The 20,678-nt window shown below is 44.6% G+C and overlaps 1 protein-coding gene across 1 annotated transcript in view; it reads left to right on the forward strand.

Annotated features, from left to right (window-relative positions):
• Window positions 1-20,678, forward strand: part of CSMD2 (CUB and Sushi multiple domains 2) — a 495,048-nt gene that overhangs the window by 373,633 nt on the left and 100,737 nt on the right. The window contains exons 30-35 of the mRNA XM_067533952.1: window positions 8,138-8,332; window positions 9,156-9,272; window positions 12,055-12,168; window positions 12,716-12,811; window positions 15,377-15,580; window positions 16,235-16,359. Coding sequence (XP_067390053.1) covers window positions 8,138-8,332; window positions 9,156-9,272; window positions 12,055-12,168; window positions 12,716-12,811; window positions 15,377-15,580; window positions 16,235-16,359 — 851 coding nt within the window. The remainder of the gene's footprint in view (window positions 1-8,137; window positions 8,333-9,155; window positions 9,273-12,054; window positions 12,169-12,715; window positions 12,812-15,376; window positions 15,581-16,234; window positions 16,360-20,678) is intronic.

A 20,678-nucleotide genomic window follows, 5' to 3' on the forward strand; every position in this document is an offset into this window, starting at 1 on the left:
ATCTGGTTGGGCTTATTGCTAGAGCAGGATCCCAAGTACGGTTCAAAGACATTGGCTTGTTTGTAACATCTCAATGCTTATGGTCAGTCCCGCAGTCCGTGGACTTACTTGTCTCTAGGTCCCCAAGTGCCATCTCTCAGCTCCAGATGAAACACTGTTAATTACCGGGGACTTTGTAATCCTCCACCAGTAATATGCAGGGAAAAACACAGCAGCCATCCACCAGCCCTTTTTGGAAATCCTACATCTTCTTGGGGACTGGGATCAGATTGCTAGCCTGGAGCTACAACATGCCTGGTGAATTTCAAACAGCCCGGGCTCTTCATGTTAAACTGATTCGGGGGCTGATGGCTCTTAAGGGGCAACTTTCACGTTGGGTAGGGGGGAGGAAAAAAACTGGAGAAAGAGAAAGGTTTGGACTTTGGTTCTGCCAGTCCTTGTGCAGGGCACAGCTGGGAGAGAGCAAAATGTGGATGCATGTACGTATGAAGGCACCTTAGCCCAGATCTGCTCTAGGGGTGCTTTGCTGGTGTAGCTGTACGCTTATGCCAGCAAAACTGCACTTTTGCCGTTACTGTTATTTCAGCGCCCCCTCCTCCAAGTGAAAAATGCTAAAAGTGCAGTTTTGCTGGTATGTGATGTGTTTGCATCAGGAGCACTTCATTGCCCCAGCTATGCTGTCAGGGATCCAATCTCTTCACATTAGACTTGGCAAAAAATTTTGACTAATAGATTTTTCTTCAGAAAAATACTTTTTTGGGAGCACCGAAATTATTTTCAGAATCAGGTAGAATTCAAAAAATAGCTTTGGCTGAGAAAAACCTGATTTCTTTTTTTTTTTTTTTTAATAGAAATGTTTACTTGTGACCATTTTGAAATGTTTTGGCTTTTTTAGTTTGGTAACATTTCGCTTTGATTTTTCATTTCAAAATGGCATTTTAAATTCAAATTTGGCCAGTTTTTTAAAAGAAAACTCAAAAGAGGGGTGACAAGCACCCCAAAAACAGCTGAATTGAAACAAAAAGCTCAAAAAATATTTTGAAGTAAATAGAAAGGATTTGGTCTATTCAATCTTTTTTTCTGTAATTTTTTGATTTGATGACATTTTTTGTGAAAAATGGTTTTGGTTCAAATCAAAATACATTCCCCCCCCAGATTTTTCATTTCAGTCCCTGACCTGAAAAATCCATTATTTTACTTCACATCCCTAATCAAGATGCCTATGCCAGCAGAAGTCTGCAATGTACGTTCTAGTATAGTTTACTCACCTTCTCTTACACTGGAACAAGTTATACTGGTTTATAAGCACTTTATACTGGTATAACTGTTTCCCACACTGGGATTGGTACTGCTTTCACCATACCAATATAGTTAAAACTGCACAACTTTTGTGCACAGACAGGGCCTAAAGGACAGAATCAGCATGGCTAAGGAGACATGGCTTTAAGAGCAATCCTCATGGATTAATGTGTTAATGTGTGTCTACCTCTACACTGCCCCTTCTCCACGCTCACTCATTAACATCAGAGCCAGCGTCCCTGCATTCCCCATACTATAGACCACATTTTTAGCTTGTGCTCATGCACATGGGCCCGAATGGTCCAAAGAGCCGATAGCAGGATTTTCAAGTGCTCAGCACGCATAAGTGGGGCCAGATTTTCAGAAGAGCTCAGCATCCCACGTGCACCCAGCAATCTGCGCTCTTTTGAAATTCTAGTCCTAGTTTTGGATTGTGAGCTCTCAAAAACCGTGACCACCCTTCTGTGCAGGAGAAAGCCCTTACATTAAAAAGACGGCATAATTGCTTTTATTTAAAAAATGATTATTATTGGTATTGATTTGTTAGGTCTTTTTCCTTCAGTTGCTAAAATTTACCATGTCACTAAGATCACCCTTCCCCTGTTCTCTGCATGTTCTTCAAGACCCCTCTTGGAAGTCCTACGGAGACGGCATCACAAGCTGTTGACTTGCAAAGGGCTTTTGTCCCAAAATCAGCATTATGATGACGTCTCTGGAGGACTAAAGAAAAGATGCTTGTTAGGGAGGAAGCTCTATATAAATAAAAGTTTGGCGTCATTCATAGCGGTCGGTGAAGCTCAAAAGGATCTGAGGCTGCGTTGGGTTTTAGTACGCTGTCCTGTGGTTTGGATGCTCGATGCTTATCTGAATTTTCCAAAACATTTGAGCCTGTGGCGACCACAGGAGAGCGGCCCCTCCAAATAGCCTGCCTGCAGTCAAATCTTTCTTCTGTGCACCCCGGTGGCATTTTTTACTTTGCATCCCAGCTGGAGCCAGGACGTGCTGAACTGGGATTTGGGGAAAGTAACTGCATTATTTTTTAACGTCAGGAAAGATTTGGTTTGCAGTCTGGGCACAAGCCTAGATCTGTTCTTTCTTTATCTGTATGGGCTAGCTCATCTATAGCGATAGCTTAAATGCAGCATCAAGAAGGGATTTAAAGCTCTATCATTGACCATCAGCAAAAGAGAAAGTGAATCTATGGAAAAAAATGCCCCTGGTGAGTGGATTTAAGTTTCAAGTGGTAATTGAGATGGTTCCCTAAGCTAACCCTTTTGCAGCTATGCTATGAGGGGCTGTTGGAATCATTGAGCATAAACCAATAATCCCAGGGGCTACCAGCTTGTCACATCTTGCTTGTATCGGATGTATTATGGCTCATGGCATCCAAGGTGGAGCACTGCAGCGCCCTTGGTATTTGTAGGTCTCAGGTGAACACACAAACACTGGAGGACACCCAGTGCTCTTCATGGTAACGGGGGAGGGAAAGGGGTGTTCAGAAAGGGAAATTTAGAGAAGCCCGTCCCCGTTGAAATCAGTCCTAAAGCCGTTCTGAGGTTTAGCCCAGGAGTTCAGAGGAGGGATTCTGCTCTGGCAGCATTTAGGGGACATAAACATCCTGCAAGCGGCTGGAGGAGAAATCTCCCAGGGTGGGCACTTTGTTGGGTTATACAGGCAGTCTTACACTGGTTCCTCCTTCCCAACCCCAACCCCCATCCCTGCCTTAGGGGAAAGCATGAGGGTGGAGCTGGAGACAGGAGGGGCTGGGCTGTAGCACACGCTGCTACAACAATTCTGGCTTGTGCTGCAGGCTGTAGGCTGCCCTATGGAAGCTGCCATAACTTAGAGCAGCCCCCGGAGCTGGCTAAATTATGCCAGAGGCTTTTGAAGCTCCTGGAGTGGTCCAGAATCCAGAAGACACAAAGGTGGGTCAAAGCCACTTTTGCCTCTTCCTCCTCCTGGGCTTTCCTTCCTGGAAACTCAGCTCAGAATCGGACCCTAGGTGCTTATCCAGATTTATTCCAACCTCTTTGGTATGGGAGGTGTGATAGATTGTCAAGGTTAGGTGGTCTTTGGATGCTTCCCATTTTTGTTTCTGCCTGGAATCTGGAAGTGAAGAGGCCTGGAACTGAGAAGAAACGAAGCACAGCCAATTATTTTTCGCACTTCCAAAAAATGTCCCTTGTGAGTCTTTATTACTTTGTCAAAATGGCTTTGCCCATCCTGGGCTTATAAACACACCCAAGATGATTCTTTCCGCAATTCCTGTGTTCCTTTCTAAAGATGAAGCATCTTAGCAATATACTGCAGGACGTGTTCTATAACATCCAGTATTGTTTAGCATTCAGAAAGACCCAAAGAGGGGAAATGGTTCAGACTGCCCCTAAAAACGATTCACTGTATTGCACTTGAAAATGCAGCTATGTGCATTGAAAAGGGGCCCTGGTTTTTTGTCTTTTGCGATCTTGCCGTATCAAAGGAAGGGGGGCCATGCTTCTTTCAAGGCAGCATTGCCATCTGGGAAAGTGACACCATGCTAGTGGCCCTACTTGAGCAGCAAGTGCTGCGTGTGGACCCGAGGATCGCAGCATGGGAACATTCTGGCTCATTTTATTTTTTCTTGGTACGATACTTTACGCTGATTATTTTCTTTTATGCAGCTTCTGAAAGCATTGTCTGCGAAGCATTGTCTGCTCATGAAAGGCCCTTTATCAATAGTCTTAGAAGTTGATGCCCTCTGTCTGCTGAACACCTGCAACGTAGGCAGCTGCAGCACAAGTTTCCTCCACAATGTCCCACCAGCATGTCCAGTGTGTGGCCTGGAAGGATTGCCTCTAGGTGTCAGAGGACAGGTTTATCTCCGTGCCCCATTTGGCTCATTCATTCTTTGCTCTTTCTGCCAAGTTGGCCAGACAGAGGGCCAGTTTTGGCGGTGGGTAGTTATTTGTGGGGGTAGGGGGAGAAATGTGGACAGCTGTCCCTTTGGAACTGGGGGGAGACAGCCAAACTGACTTCATGCAAGATATCAAATGCTTTTCAATCACTGCCAGCTTGGACTGGTTTTGAACAAATCGCCCCTTACTTCACAGACCTGGAGCTTGTTGAGACGGGCCAATCAAAGGACAGAGACACTGAGACTTGCCCACAGTCACACGATGAGTGGTGCTGTGGATCTAACCCAGGAGACTTGACTCCCAGGCCTTTGCTACCACCACTGGACCAAACTCCATTTTGCTATCGGCACATGTTCACAGCTCAGTGCTGGCTGTTGTCTCAGAGACTCGCCAGTGAAGGAGTTGCTGGATTGGGACGGGGGTATGAATAACCTGGTAAGGAGCATCATATGCACACCTTGCTAAGATAAGCATTGTCCCTAGAGGCATGGACTGTCTAGGGAAAGGAAGAACAGGCAAGAAGGAAGAAAACAAAAGAGCAGCAGGGACACTCTTCAGCAATCAGCCGACAGCTCCCATCAGCAGAGTGACTCAAGCCCCGAACATCATGATTTTTCAAAGCGAGAGCAGAGACTAAGATCAAGCGTCTGGCTAAGACATCTGACAGCCGGGTGGGAGGCTGATTGGCAGGTTGAGGCTGCATCAACTTGTTAGATGAAACTCAGGGAAACTGTTCAAAATAACAAGAGAGGCATAACGTGGTCACGAGGAACCTGTTGGATGCAGCCTCTTTAGGGAAGCGGCTAATAATGAACGCTAGCATTTCAGAGACGTCAAGGTCTGCAAAACCGAGAACCAATTGGGACGAGAGAGTGCAGTGTTTATTCTTCAAAGGCTCACGGGCAGTCATATACTTGGGTCAGCTTTGCCATGCAGCAGACCACTGCCTTTTTTCCAGACACAAGAAGCAAATTCAGGAACTGCCTGTGGTCCCTCAATCCCAGGCTGATGGAGCCACAGGCACACGGCAGATGGGCAGGGGAGTACTCAGTTTCTGGTCTCAACCCCAGTGTCTAGTACTGGATTCTAGGCCTGAGGCCCAGGACCAGTTTTTTGCCTCACCTCCAGGTCTGGGTTGCAAGTGTTTCTTGAGGACCAGTCTCCAGAGGAGTGTGTAGAAGAATCTGGGTATTGGTGAGGGCCGCCTGTTCACTGTCATAGCCTTGGCTGAGCAGAGAGGAGAGAGGATTAAGAAGACAAATATGGCGGCTCCTGGTCTAACCCCATGGCCTTGTGGTCATGCTCTCCATTGCCATGGGTGAAATGAGACTTTCAGGCCTGGTCTCTCACTGTTCAGCATGGTCAATATCTCTTTATTGCATCCAGCCTCTGCTCAAGTTGGAATCACAGGAAATAATGGAATAAAAACAAAGTTCTTCTAAGAACCAAACTCCTCTGCCCCTTCTATCTGAGCCTCAAGGCCCTTTACAAACAGTTAATTATGCCTTGCAGCACGCTTCCAGCTCCCCAGGAGGCAGCTAAATTGCATTAAGGGAATGAGAGAGCAGAAAGGGAGGTGACCAAGGTCATGCAGCAAGCCAGGGGCGGAGCTAGGAAAAGAACCCAGGCGTTCTGTCTACTCCTCCTATGCTTTTACCACCAGACAGAGCTTTCCTCTACAGGAGAGGTTTTACCTCCTGTGGCCAAGTTCAACTGTCACTAAGAGAAGCACTTCAAACTCTTTTTGTCCTCTGCCTACCTGAGCCGCTGTCTAACAGCACAGCTGTCACATGAAGGAGACCACAGAGCTAATCCTATTTTTCACTACAAACAAAGAAGCCAGGGCAGGGCCTGGTGGGAGGGGGTTGAGTCTTTTTTCTTTCAAACAAAATTAAATCTGCACGCTATAATTCTTAGACTATTGTTCACAGACCCCACTGTTCACTGAAAAGCCCTGAGCTTTAATCAGCAATTTCTAAATGACAAAAGCACAGGAATAATCAAAGCCCCTAATTATATTTCATTTAAAAAAAAAATGTTCCTCCGAAGCAGAAGAAAAATATCTATGGCCTGACAGATCCACAATCTTTACTGGAATTTTCATATATAAATGGGGATTTTAACCGCGCAGGGCATGGGGAAGACAGTGAAAAATGTCTTCATTTTGGCTAATTGCATGTAGTCATACTGTAATCTCAGTCATGTCTGGATAAAAACACAGCTAGCACATAGCCCTGTGTATATCGCTGTGGTAAGAGCACTAAGCTGTTAGATGTTAGAGTGACAGGCGCCTCAGAGAAACCGTGGATAGAGGTAGTGCATTCAAACGATATTACAAAACCCAATCCCTTACATTGCAGGCTGCACAGGCAATTACATGCTCTGGCTTGCAAAGTTCATTGCGTTCTGTCTCCAGTTCAGCAAAGCATGTACACAGCTACTTAAATCAAAGCTCTGCCTATGTGCCTGATTTGGGACTAGTAAATACTGGCATCATTTACAGGGAATGACACCATCACTATCGTCCTTCCTCCACTGCTCTCTGCTTTCACCAGTAACTTAGAGATGGGCCTGGACCAAAATCAGGGATCTGAATATTCCCAGATTTCTCAGCCTGGGGGAATGTGTTTGAAATCCAGGCTTAGGTCTAGATCTGAATCTTGCACTGACCCCCATCTGTTATGGGCTGAAGCAGAATCCCAGATCCAAAAAGTGGGTTTTTGAAATTAGGATCTGCCTGTTTTGTAGAAGAGCATAGCTGCTTAGGAAGGGTTTCAGAGACATGTTTTTAATATCCTCCATAATTTTATGTGCATGCTTAATTATAGAGACAAACTATAGAACTTAATGGGAAATCTTCAAAGGTGCCCAAGTGATTTAGGAGCCTCACACCTATTGACTTTTATTGGGACTTAAGGGTGAAATGTCCCTAAGTGCCTAAGCCACTTTTAATGTTGGGATTTAGGCACTTAAGCCACTTAGACACTTTTGAAAATTTTGCCCTTAGTGCTTAATTCTGTGACTGCAGTCTGTGGTGCCCACCGTGGGATGTTGGTGCAAAATTAGAAGCCCCACTGAGGTCCTATAAAAAAGAATGACCTGTAACGTCAGCAATACCACGGCATTTCCAGAGATTGCATGTGATAAATGCTCCTCATCTGAAGATCTCAAAACACTTTACAAACAGTAAATAAGGTTCACAAAATCCTTGTGGTGTGTTATTACCTCCATTTTAAAGATAGGGAAACTGAGACACAGAGAAGTTGTGATGTGCCCAAAGGCACCCAGTGAGTGAAGGTATATCTTGGCTTCAAAGTTAGTCCAAGTGACTGGCTTTTGAGTTAGCCTAGTGCAGGAGTGAGCAGCCATGCTGCAAAGCATGTACCTAAGTTATTGGGTCTTCACTGGTACTGTACTTTCCCATGTGTGTTGCCAGGGCTCCTGGTGGCATAGCCCATGGTCCTTTGTGTGCTGCTGTAAGCTGAGCTGATCTCTCATTATTTCCGAGTGAATTGTCAGAGATCTTGTCCGTCCTTCTGGGTCCACAGGGGGAATTGTGGGAAAGCACTGGAGGATTATCAGCACTCGAGTGAGTTAACCTGCATCCCCCCTGCAAAATGGATAGGTTTCACCCAAGTGAAAGCAGAACCTGGGGCTCTATACCACGCCCCCAACTTAGCTAGGTTGAAAGTACCACTAAATTCAGTGAGAGGTGTGTGTGGACAGTGATGGGACAGGGGCAACGCCCAGGTAGGATCCCAGGTTGACTCTACAATGAAGACAGACCCTTAGTGGCACAGCTGTGAATAATAGAGCTCAGTAATTTTGACTCCAAGTTACCTGCTGTAACTGATAGACTGGCACCACATACCACTTACCGGCTGGATGAGCATCTTAAACAGTCAAATCAACGCAATAAACATCCTTGCAATGTTATTTTGCAGAAAATCCCAGGGAGTCTTGCTTTGATCCTGGGTCAATTAAGAATGGCACCCGAGTGGGCACAGACCTGAAACTGGGATCGACAATTACCTATTACTGCGATGGTGGATATGAGATCGAAGGAGTCTCCACCCTGACATGCATAATGGGAGGGGACGGGAAACCCGTGTGGAACAAACCGCGGCCAATGTGCACAGGTAAGGCTGGTGGGGTGAGCAAGGAGCATTTCATTTCATAGATGTTCATTATGAGGCTTCTTTCCCCCTTCTTCTGAAGCATCTGACAAAGACAGGGTAATGGAATAAACCAATTATCACATCCAGCATGACAAATTCTGCATTCTTAATACAGCATCTGATTCAGGAAGCCACTTAAGCATGTTCTTAAATCCATTCTCATTCAGGAAGGCACTTAAACACATGCTTAATTGATTTCCTGAACCAGAGTGGGAACTGGTAAGAAAATAGGAAAATGTTTTTTCACATAAGTTTTCCTGTTTTTCATCAGAAGAGAATTTATATTAAATGTTTCCGAACAGCTCTACTTGTTAACGGGAGCAGGACAAGAGACAAATATGAGGTTGGAATGTGGGTGTGGAAGGGATAAATCAATGGCTTGAAAATGTTTCGATAGGGAGTGCTGGTCCCTAAGACCCATCCGTCCGACTTCTGTGCTTTAGAATCAAATGGGTAGTGCTAGAAATCACGCACTAGGCTACATACTGTACATGACATCCCTCCCAGTGCCTGGTATGGTGTTAATAATTAAACATGAAGCAAGCATGAACTCTGCTTAGGATAAGATGTATTGTTCTTAATAAGAACTTGCAGCGAATGATGTTCCACCTGAAGTGTAAAATTGATCATAGATTTGGGCAGCTGGTCCTGCACAGAATTATAAGCACTTGGCTGGATGTATTTTGAAGCAGTGGAGAAAAAGGCTAATGCTTGAAGTCAGGGCTTGAGTGACAGCTGCTCCAGTGATTTCTTCCAATGATTTCTTCCTGACTTTCTCTTTCAGCACCATGTGGTGGCCAGTACACTGGATCAGATGGAGTAGTTCTGTCTCCAAATTATCCCCGGAATTATACGAGTGGACAAATCTGCCTGTATTTGGTCGTCGTGCCAAAGGACTATGGTATATGCCGTGCAGTCAGTGGGCTAGATTCTCAGCTAGCATAAATCAGCATTGCTCTGGTGAAGCCACTGGAGATAAGTCAATTTATACCAGCTGAAAATCTTCCCCACCGTCTCTTTTCTACGGTTGAGTGTGAGTGTATTATTACTGAGAAAGAGAAGACGGAATGGGAAATACTGCAGGCGTGGCACTATTGGCTGTACATTAAATGTCGTTTTAGACATTATTGGACATTTTATTAATTTCTATCTTACATGAAAAATGGCCCCCAAAACTCCCCGCCAAAAATGTTTGAGAGGGTTTATTTCGCAGTTTCTCAACCAAATCTGAGAGTCACTGATTTGGAAGGAAAAAAAAGAAATCAGTGAAAATTTTCTTTACAGTGGTTAGTTTTTGCAATGGGGAAGTGGCAGCAGTCTTCTCCTTCAAGAGACCTTTGAGAGTGCGTATGTATTCAGCCCAAATGTACGTTACCTTTTGTGCTAAAATAATCTCGTGTGTGTGTGTGTGTGAGAGAGAGGGAGAGAGAGAGAGAGAAAGGAGTAAAAATCAATACAGTGGCCCTTTAAAAATCTTTCAGAAAAGAAGTGTGTTTTGAATGGATATTTAGAAGGTAAATATTAATGTCATACAGCTGTTAGAACTGATTTTTGCAATTCAGCCGCTGTCGAGTGAAATACTATCACAGGCACTTGATAGAAATGTGCCCCAGCTAGAATGATAATGCTCCCTGCCATTCTAATGTGCACACTGATGAGGTGCAGTCACTTGTACCATATTTATAATGTCTTATGAGAAAAGCTTCCTTGTGCAAAACTCCTTTTGAGATATTATTTTTCCTCTCTGCTTGTCGTGACCTTCATTTTGCTAAACCTACCGCATGGAATATTGGAATCTGAACAGAGTACACTTCGAGACTGGAGCAAAGCTCTGTCTAGGGCCGGTGATTGTTCTGTGATATTGACAGCGCTGTGCCCTGATTCAGCAAAACCTGCTTGGCTGAATAGGTCTGGGATCATTCCCGTGCTTCAGTACTTTGCTGAATCAGGGCCTAATGGGCATCAGAGCCAGATTAAATCCAGACACTACTGTTTTTGTTATAAAGATTCTGATGCTGCTTTATTTTGTACCAAGTGCCTGGATACTAGCATGATATGTGCCTTGGAAACCCTCGAGCCAGCTAGATGGATGGCTACTTATGTTGTTTAACATATTTTCTCTTTTTCAACGTGAACTTAGGGCTCATCAAACTTGCTGCACTTGACAGTGCTGGAGAGTGAAGCCCTCTAAATTTTATTCCACAAGGCAAGCTTCTGTAGGCTACCATGTCATTTTGATGTACAATAGAGTCAGTCCCCATAGGCCTTGACCTCTCTGCTGAGACAGCAGCAAGGTGTGATAAAGACACCCAGTTCTATTTGGCACTGGATTAGGCTACTAACTTCTTCCATTCAGTAGCTATCACACAGCAATGACTTTCTGTCTTTACTAACCTGAGGTGTATTTGGACCCGTGACCAAGCTGTGAAATATGCCCTAGGCGGTTCCCTTACCACAATGCCATCCAGCCCTGTTGCTACTTAATCTGATCCTTATGCTTGAATCAATAAAGAAACAAAGTATCTAGTGGAGTAGGCAAAACTTCTTGGTGTGAGAGCCGCCTGGCTTCCTATCTACAGTACGATGACAGCTAAATTAGTTTCTCTCCCCCCCACCCACCATCTTTCAATAGCTTCATTGAAAGTGAGTGGGAAATGCTATTAGCAAATGTATGATTCCCGTTTCCTTTGCTTTCCTGATTCTCCACACAGCAGGTGTCGAGGGACTGGCCTAGTTCCCTTTCCGTGTTCTAGCATGGAAGCCAGGCTGTAAAACTAAATTTGCAAGTAACAAATATTGGTTGTTGATGAATTTCACAGTGAGGGACCTTACAACTTGCTCAGGAAAAAAATAGCACCTTGGGTTCTTGAGGAAAGCACTCGTCTTGTATTTTGAAGAATATACAAAAATAACCCAAACCCTCACACACCATCTTAAAAATGGCTTGATCTCATGATCATTTTCCCAGGTAGGAGATCTGGGGTCATCTGGGTGCATTTACAAAATAAGCAATAAAAAGGGGAGCACAGAGTGGTTTCCTCGTTGTAAATCTCAGCAGAGCTGCCTCGGACTGTCTGACTACATGGCAATTCAAGGATTCTTCCATCGCTAGGAGTCACCCTTCCAGAGCAGATGGGCTTGGAGCTGGAATTAAGGACATATTTTTTAAAGGTATTTAGGTGCTAATTCCCATTGATTTCAATGGGAGTTAGGTACCTAAATACCTTTAAATAAATCTTGCCCTAAACTCTTTGGGGCAAGTGCCTACTTTTTGTTCTGGGTTTGTACAGAATTAGCACTATGGGGGTCCATGACGGATGCTTCTAGGTGCTAGGGCAAGATGAATAGTAATTGATCATTATCCCTGGGTTAAATAATATAGCCTGTGTTATGTAGGTGGGCAGACCAGACTAGCCATAATATGATCCCTTCTGGCCTGTGAGTCATTGGTGAGCCAGCATTTCAGAAGCATTCTGCTGCCCATGTTGTACCTGTTTTACGGATAAATAAGAGACTTCATCTCCAGTGCTGCCAATCAGACACATTTCTCTGAGTTTCCAAGACAGACTGGAGCTGCCTGAGGCATCTCAGCATTGTGGGTTGGCTTTAGCTGAATTTCAGGGCGTCGGCGTTCCCTGCCTCTCACCCTTCCTGGTTATGTTCTCATGTCTGTCTGTTCACAGTGGTTTTCGGGCAGTTTGCCTTCTTCCAGACAGCGCTCAATGATGTCATAGAAGTTCACGACGGACCCAACCAGCACTCCCGGCTCCTCAGCTCACTCTCCGGCTCTCACACAGGTGAGGATGAGTCCCGGGTGCTGGCAGGGACAGGACGCCCCCTAATGATCTCTGGGGCCTTTCCTCTCCAAAAATTGGTATGTCTACGCTGCAGCTTGGAGAGAGCCTGGTACATAGACTTGTGTTCGCTCGACCGTGTACCTGTGTACTGGGGCTGGGAGTCTCACTTCCATCTGCAGTGTAGACGTACCGAATGTGGCATACTGGGTAACAGCTATTTAGAAGAAGAAAGAGAGGATTATCCCCTCTATTACAAACCTTGAATACCAGTGCAATGGCACACAGGGGATGTGAAAGCCCTTTGTCCAGCCAGGGAAGAATTCCTCCTATGTAGGCACTGCGTGAGTCAGCCATAGGCTGCCCTGCACACAACCCCTCACAAGCTCTTGCAAAAGTGACGTGACAAGGTCAGGGGAGGGAGGGACTATAATGCAGCAATTTTCCCATGTTGAGAAGGTCTTAGTTGAAGAGCCTCAGTAAACCAGTTCCCTGGGTGATGCTGTAATGCGTGTATGCCTGCCTTCTCTTTCCCTCTCTCCCGCTCTAGGTGAATCGTTACCCTTAGCCACAACCAATCAAATCCTTATCAAGTTCAGTGCCAAGGGTCAAGCAACTGCCAAAGGATTTCATTTTGTCTACCAAGGTAGGTACCGTTGTGGTCCAAAGACACCTCCATGATAAGTGAATATCTCATTGACATTGACAAGCACTCTTTTCCGGATAGGTGGTCCAGATTTGGGCCTGATCTTGCACAGTCCTGAGCATCTTTGATCGCTCTTGGTTTCCATGGATTTGAGGGTAATTAGCTCCTCTGTATCTAAACTAGGATTTTCACAGGGGCCTAAGGTGATTTTAAATGGGAGTGGGCTGCCTTTATCCCTGTGAACATTGCAGCCGCTATCTAATATTTCTAAGTTCCCGTTCCTCCCCCAACCACGTTGTCTGAGAAGTTCTCTTTGTTAGCAGCTGACTTCCCAAACACACCCCACCCGAGAGGCCTTTCCCGCTTACATTTCAGCACATTTCTCAGTGTAACTGGTTGGATTTTTGTCTGCTTAGTAGTTCTGTAAAACAACTTCTTCTCCCTATGTGGCAGCCCCCAGCTATCAGAATTCCTGCCTCTTACCCTATACCTGTATCAGCATACAATATGCTGGGTGTGTGGGGGACTCTTAATTGGAGACCCATTCAGCTGAGTTTCTGTCTAATTATTTTAAAGTGACTGTAGTTCTGATAGCCATTGTTAATGATTTAACCAAATCAAAAGCTTTGATGAAATCAATAAAGATTACCGCCTGCCCTCCTCCGTGTTAATTACAGTCCCAGGCTGCACACTCTTCAGTGATTTTTCACAAGGAAAGCAACAGTAAAAGGAAAAAGCCACCCCAAGTTCTGCCCTCCCTAGCCAGTATCTGATGGGTTTTGCTTCCATTATACACATACAGGGATCACTTCTCTCCCTGATGTTTCTGTATCCAGCTGTTGTAAACGTTAATACCTGTTGGCACCATGTACTACTTACCCTCTCAAAGTGCTTCGCAAAAGTGGATAAGAATAATCATTACCCCCATTTTACAGGTGGGAAAACTAAGGCACCTAGGTGCTGTTTGGATTTACTTCATTTAGATTTAAATACTACTAATGCCTGTTTAGAAATCTCTAGGTGCCCAAATAATTTATTAAACTTCTAATGATGGCCATGCAACAGAATTAAACACTCCTACAGGTAACAGATTAGCTCAGATAGCCAATAAATCATAGCAACAGAAAAGCCCCTTTCTCACTCCTGGAATGTATCCTCACTCCCCCTTCTACCTCCCCCTCCCCCCCCACAAAAAAAACCCAAAAACAACCAAAAAACTGTCCAATAAATGGCTTTTACAACAAAAATCATCAGATCCAGGCTATTTCAGACCCATACTGCCAGGAGAATATTTACATTAGATATGGTGGATATAGATTTTCAGTTAAATGTGAAGTTTAGCATCTAGATATTACAGTACTATATGACTATTTATATACATAGAGACATTTGCTTGTGTATATATATATGGTATAGAAAGACATTTAGTGCAAACTGAGTATTGGGCCTAAACCCCATGAGAGCTGCCCCCTTTACTCACTGCTTATTTTGTATGAGAACCCTAGGATGTCAGTCCTGAACCACAACCTTTGGGAAGCAGGAAAACACAATTGACACTAGTACGAACCCGCAACTCTGAGTGATATCACCATTGCGGTTCTGCTCACACACTTTCCATGGCAAGATCTCCAGATGCCAGGAGCGGGGAAGTCTCAAATGGTAGGTTGAAAGCAGCCTGAATTCAACAGGAGAGCAGTGGGGTCAGGCACGCAGGTGCAGTGGTTTGGGGAGCTCGAAGAGAGGTCAAGCACATGGTTGGTTGCTTGTCAGTCTCAGGCAAAAATGATTTGTCCCATTCACCCTATTGAGCTGCAGTTCAGAGTCAGAGGAAACTTGGTTATCTTCAGTTTGCACAGAGCAGAACGTTCTGGCAAGTGGACACTTTCCCTCCCCTCCAAAACACTGATGGGCATCGAAGTTTAACTTCCTGCTTCCCCATTTCCTGGCTGTTGTGTGTGCCCGGGTGGGGGTGCCTGTCTGAGATCTGTTAGCAGGAGGGATGTGCAAGGCATCATGGGTAAAACGAAGCACGCAGTGCACTGACGTTCATCTCTCTGGACTGAATTAAAATCAACCAAATCACGTTGCTAATGTGCTTGTAATCTTTGTTTTTTCCCCTCTTCCCAACAATTCGAGCCTGAAGTGGTAATAAATCTTAGAGCAACCAAGAGATGAAAATGCATTGATTTTCTACTCAAGAATAATCAGTGCTTTGACTTCTTTATTCCCACTGGGAGCAATTGCCCATACACACAAAGGTCTGAGAGTCAGTCTCTTACTCCCTCGCTCTCTCTGAAGCTCAGCTGTTTCCCAGACAAGAGCATCATCTGCTAAGTGGCAGGTGCTCAGGCAATTACAGAAGTAAGGGCAGTGCCTGGGCCCGACTGTCTTTTCTCTCCTCGCTCTTGTCTTCAGGTATTATTGTTTTAAAGAGTTATGATAACACACTCCATTGAAAGAAAGAACCAAGCCAGTTTCCTCTGGGTTCCAGTCTCAGCTCTCCTGGTCTGCTAGCATCACACAGAGCTAGCATCATACTAACATTTTCCCCATCTGTGTTCAAAGCGGTTCCTCGCACCAGTGCCACACAATGCAGCTCCGTGCCAGAACCTCGCTACGGGAGGAGGATCGGCAGTGATTTCTCTGTCGGGGCCATTGTCCAATTCGAGTGCAGTGCCGGATATGCTCTCCAGGGCTCCCGGAGCATTGAGTGCCTGACTATGCCTGGAGCGTTAGCTCAGTGGAATGTCTCCGTGCCTACCTGTCTTGGTATGTAAACGTGATTTGGTGGAGGGTAAAAGGGGAAGCAAGGTCCCCTGCAGGCCCAGCTTTTTCTATTCCTGATGGGAAAGCCCTATAGAAAGTAATGGAAAACCATCCCCGTTCTGTCGGGTTTATTTTAATTGAATATAGAATTCTATGGGATGATTACGATCACCCATAGAGAGGATATCGTTCTCTACTCACTACTCTGCTCCTTATTGCCATGTGTGCCAGGGTAATGCCCAGCACAGCTGGCCTAAGTGGGAGGGCATATGCGGCATTATACCACCTTTCCTACTACCCCCACAAGGCTGGAGGCTGAACCAGCCCCTGCTGTAAATTAGATCAGCCCCAAGGCTGCTCTGACTTGTGCCAGAAGACAATGGTTTCTACAGGGTCCGTCCACTGATCAGGATTGCTGAAATACAGTGCACTTCTTCCCCATCCCCATCAACCCTCCATTTGGGGCCAGGATCAGGTTCCCATTGTGCTGGGTGAGATACTCTCAGGAACAAAGTTGCAACCCAGGAGGGTTTATTCACAGATCATTTTCTTAAGTAATCAACCAGTCTCCATTACTCTTCTGCCCATACCATCTGAAGCGTTGGTATTAAAACCGAGCTCTCCCACATTCGAGATCTTGTCTGCTTTTTTTTTCAGTGCCTTGCGGCGGAAACCTGACCGAGCGTAAAGGCACCATCCTTTCACCAGGCTTCCCGGAGCCCTACCTGAATAGCCTCAATTGTGTGTGGAAGATAACTGTCCCTGAAGGAGCAGGAATACAGGTACCATATTAAATAGATGTCACTATAACATGGTATTGAGAGAAGGAACATACTGTATCTAGTGCACTTATAGAGGACAAGTACCATCAAGCTGCTGCTAGTCAGAGGAAGGAGATCAGCGGAATGCATAATTCTCCTCTGGAATCAGACATTCGCGGCTGCCAAAAGTGGGTGAGATTTCAGTGGGAGAATTACTGCGTGGGGAAGTTGACCAGAAGAACTACAGAGGAATAATTAAACCACTATAGCAGCGTTTCTCAATTAAATTTCCCCGCGGAACCCTTTAGGCTCCGCGGGGAAATTACACTCATACTCGATACCCTCCGCCGAAAAATCCGGGACATCTTCCCTTTTTCGGCGGCGCAGAGAACAGCTGCTCTCGGTGGCGTGATGTCACTTTCTCACGGAACCCTAACAGTGTTCCCATGGAACCCTGGGGTTCCACGGAACATCAATTGAGAAACACTGCACTATAGCAATGCTAGTATAACTTCCTGTGCGGATACTCTACTCTGGAATAAAAGTGAGTCTTTTTTGGCATAACTTACGTTGCTTAAAGCAGCTGTATGTCACTTAATTATGCAGGTTTAAAGTCATATCAACTATACCATAATAAATCATCTGTAGTCTGGATTAGATTATCCACACAGGGGCTATACTGGTATAGCTATAGCAGTATAATTATATTGCTGTAGTTTTACTGGTCAGTTTTTCCATATTAGAGGAGCCCTGTGTTTTGGTTTCTCTGGCACTTAACAGTTCTCCACAGAAACGCTGTCACAAGCCTCAGGAGACCTGAGAATTAAACTCATTCAAAACACATCACAGAGACCAGTCCCTTAGATAAAGTTCCCATTCTCACAGGAAGGTATCTAGCTGCATGTTACGCTGACATCAATTGACGCAGATAAGATAGATTTCATTTAATAGGGTTCATTCATTCCACAAGCCTGATAATCGCTGGGCTTCTTTCTTCTTTTTTACACCATTTTATCTGCAGGGGTTTTGTTCATTACATGCTTTTATTTCTCTATCAGGCATTTGGTTAATAGAGGCTTTCCCCCCCCTCTCTCTACAGCAGTCATAGCTATTGGCACACACAGTAAATGTGTGTCTTATGACATGTCTATTCTGACATCAGGTACACTTTATTACTCTGTCCCTGGTGCTGCAGATCTGCATTTGATGTGAAGCAACTAGGCTGCATTCTGATCTCTGTGACACCGGTGCAAATCTGAAATGATTCCACTGGTTTCAATGACATTACTCCAGATTTACAGTCATGTCGCTGAGATTAGTATCTGGTCTGGTCATGGCCTGTCACATCAGTGACAGCTTGTTAGCAGGCAGAAGGGATGGGGTAAGTGCTCTGTGGCATCTAATGGGGCTGTCACTACTTCCAGACTGGTAAATTCTTGCTTCTTGTTTTGTGGTTTAAGTTCAATTAACAGAATGTTTTGCAAAGCTGCAAAATGCGTCACCGATTCTTTCCCGCTCATCTGAAATTTTAGCCATTAAATACAACAGGATTGCAGGAGACTCCATTTAAACTGTCAATGCATTTTGCAAAGTGTTTGGTCACATTATCAAGAGGTGATAATTAATTCACTGATTTTTTTTTAAAGTGATATCAATAGATTTTCCTTCCTCCACTTTTAAGGCAAAGTTTCAGTGGGAATGTTCTCAGCATTAGTTGTTTTATATGCGTGCATTCGGTATGGAAGGAAATGAATAATAACATAGTCTGGTAAGAAAAAAATGTGTCTTTCATTCATAAGTGCTCTCCCCACAGCTTTCGTCTTCCCATCAGCAAGATACATCTAATAAACCCTCCTCCAAACCATAGTGGGTAAAACTAGGACATGTAATAAGAGCGAAATCAGGAAATGGCCCAAAGGCCCTTTTTCCACAAGGGTTTATCTATAGGGGGACACTCAAGAAAGTTGAAGTGGGTTAGTTAAACCTCTCTGAACCCCTGTGTGGACATTCATATTCAAAATTAAAGTGGCCTTAATTTGGTTTTTCTTGATTCATTCTGGAAGTAAAGTCATCTAAATTGAATTAAGGCCACTGAATAAGAGCATCCCCACTGGGGTTTAATGTGGTTTAATTAATCCACTTTAAATTCACCCCTTTAGTTAATTTGGATTAATTATCCTGCGTGTCCCTGTGAAGAGAAGCCCTAAAGGTGACCTGCAAAGAAGAAAAAGAATCAGTTTGGCTTTATGCACACTTGAAAAAAGAATCATCTTGCCTCTAAGTGAGCATCAGGTCAATCGTTTCCAAAAGCTTAATTCAGATCAATTCAGAATCCAATACTGGGTGATGAATCATCAGCAAGGGATTGGTCCTTCAGCACAGGTCTCCACCACTTGAGCTAAAGAAATAACTCTGTGAGCCTGTAGCGAGTCAGGTTCTTATTTTCTACCCACACCAGTCTTTGGAAGGGGCCACCGTGGTATGAGTGGGGATCTGGATGGATAGATCCACAGCGCCTTCAGCTTTGCCCATTAAGATGCACATAGAACAAGGGGCAGAGACGTGAATCCAGATTTCTGCTGTGGAGGCTGACGCTGGTTTGTCATTGTTTTTCTCCGCTGGAAGTGTTTCCGCTGAAGAAAAGATTGCAAGAGCCATTGGGCTTCAACAGGTGGAACATGTCACCGGTGAAGTCTGCCTCCAGGAGCAGTCAAGAAAAGGGATGCGCTAAAGGCAGAACAAAAGCAATCACTCTGGGATTGACCCACCCAGAAGCAGAGCCCTCATCTAGTTATGTTTATTGCACCGTGCCCCACAAGGCTATCTACACACTGAGGTGGACCACAGTGTAACCAGAACCACTTAGCCCCGGGCACCTTGTGTGTCCCATCCCCCCAAATTCTTCCTTTTGTGTGTGAAATGTTCAGCGTTATTAGACACTAATTTAAGCACCAGTTTACCCTCATTTTGTACAAAAATTAAAGGTTAAACAACTGTAAATCAGAGGAGGAGGTGAAATGAAATCTTTCTTAGCAGCAGCGAGACAACGGCGGGGGGGTTTTATGTAATCAATGCACCAGCTAGCACTTCTGCCATGAATTATTCATTTTTGGAGCAAACCTTCCTGTGAATTCATTTATATACATGGCAGTAAATAGATGCAGATCCCTCATGAATCCACATCAGCCTAGAATTAGAACCTTAAAATGTTTGTCTTTATAAACATAAATAAATGAATTTTAAGAAAGCAAATGAAACCCATTTTCCTTTGTAAAAATGTAAATCATAATTGGGGTGCAGTTATGCAGGCTGACAGGTATTGACTCTGTCAGCGTGAACGGTAATGGTCCACAGGGGTCATTAATATTCCAGCGAGATAGACTCCGTTGGTTTAAAAAAAATAAATAAATAAGGCTGCAAAGTTCTTGCAAAGTTATTTTATCATTCAGAGTAAATCAAGCATGAAAAGAGGTTAAAATTCCAGAAATAATGGTTTTGATTTTTTTCAGCTCTGCATTAGCAGGCGAAAGGAAGTCACTCGTTTGGACTGGATTTGTAAATGCAGAGTGTGAGCGTTTTAAAGGAAACGGGGATGGTTTTGTAGGATTTCGAGATGCCGGGGGAGGGAGGAGGGTTGGGGTTGGCTGAGTGTGTGTGCGTGATTATGTATAAATCAGGATTTGCCACGTCGAAAAGTACCTGAAAGTGCTGTGTCCCGTGAATTGCCTCCTATGGAGCTCCGTGCTTAAAGAAGTAATTTCATTTAATTTAACGGGACTTCTGCTGATTATGAGCATTGGGGTTGGTAAGAAGTATTGGCATCATCAAAGCGAGTGGCAGCAATAAGTATGTGCAAGGGCCCTGGAAATGAGAAAGTGCCTATCCAGCCAGCCAAAATTAAGCACCTAAATAAATGGCCTGATTTTTCTCAGGTCCTGAGTAACCACAGCCCCCAGAGGTTTGAATGGCAGTTGGGGGTGCACAACTCAGCACTTCTGAAAATCCAGGCCTCTTCTATAGGAGCCTAAATATGGGTTTGGGTGCCTAACTGTAGGCCCCCACTTTTGGAAATTGGAGCCATAGGGTAAGAGTTAAGCTGGGGACCGTCAAAGAATGCTAAAGTGTCCGCTGCCTTTGACTTTCAGTGGGAGTTGGCCCCTAACTCTCTGAGGCTGCTTTGAAAATGCCAACCTAGAAGTACAGAGCAGCTTGTTTCTCCTGGTGGGGCAATCGACACTTTGAATTCCTTGTCCCCCAAAATACTGTGAGGGTCCATCTTAAAAGGTGTCAAGAGGAAAAACAACCCACTGGTAATCACTGGAGGTGTTCTTGCTGAAGAA

This window comes from Emydura macquarii, unplaced genomic scaffold, assembly GCF_026122565.2.
Source record: "Emydura macquarii macquarii isolate MOO-44397 ecotype Brisbane River unplaced genomic scaffold, CSIRO-AGI_Emac_v2 contig_3348, whole genome shotgun sequence".
Lineage (NCBI taxonomy): Eukaryota > Metazoa > Chordata > Testudines > Chelidae > Emydura > Emydura macquarii.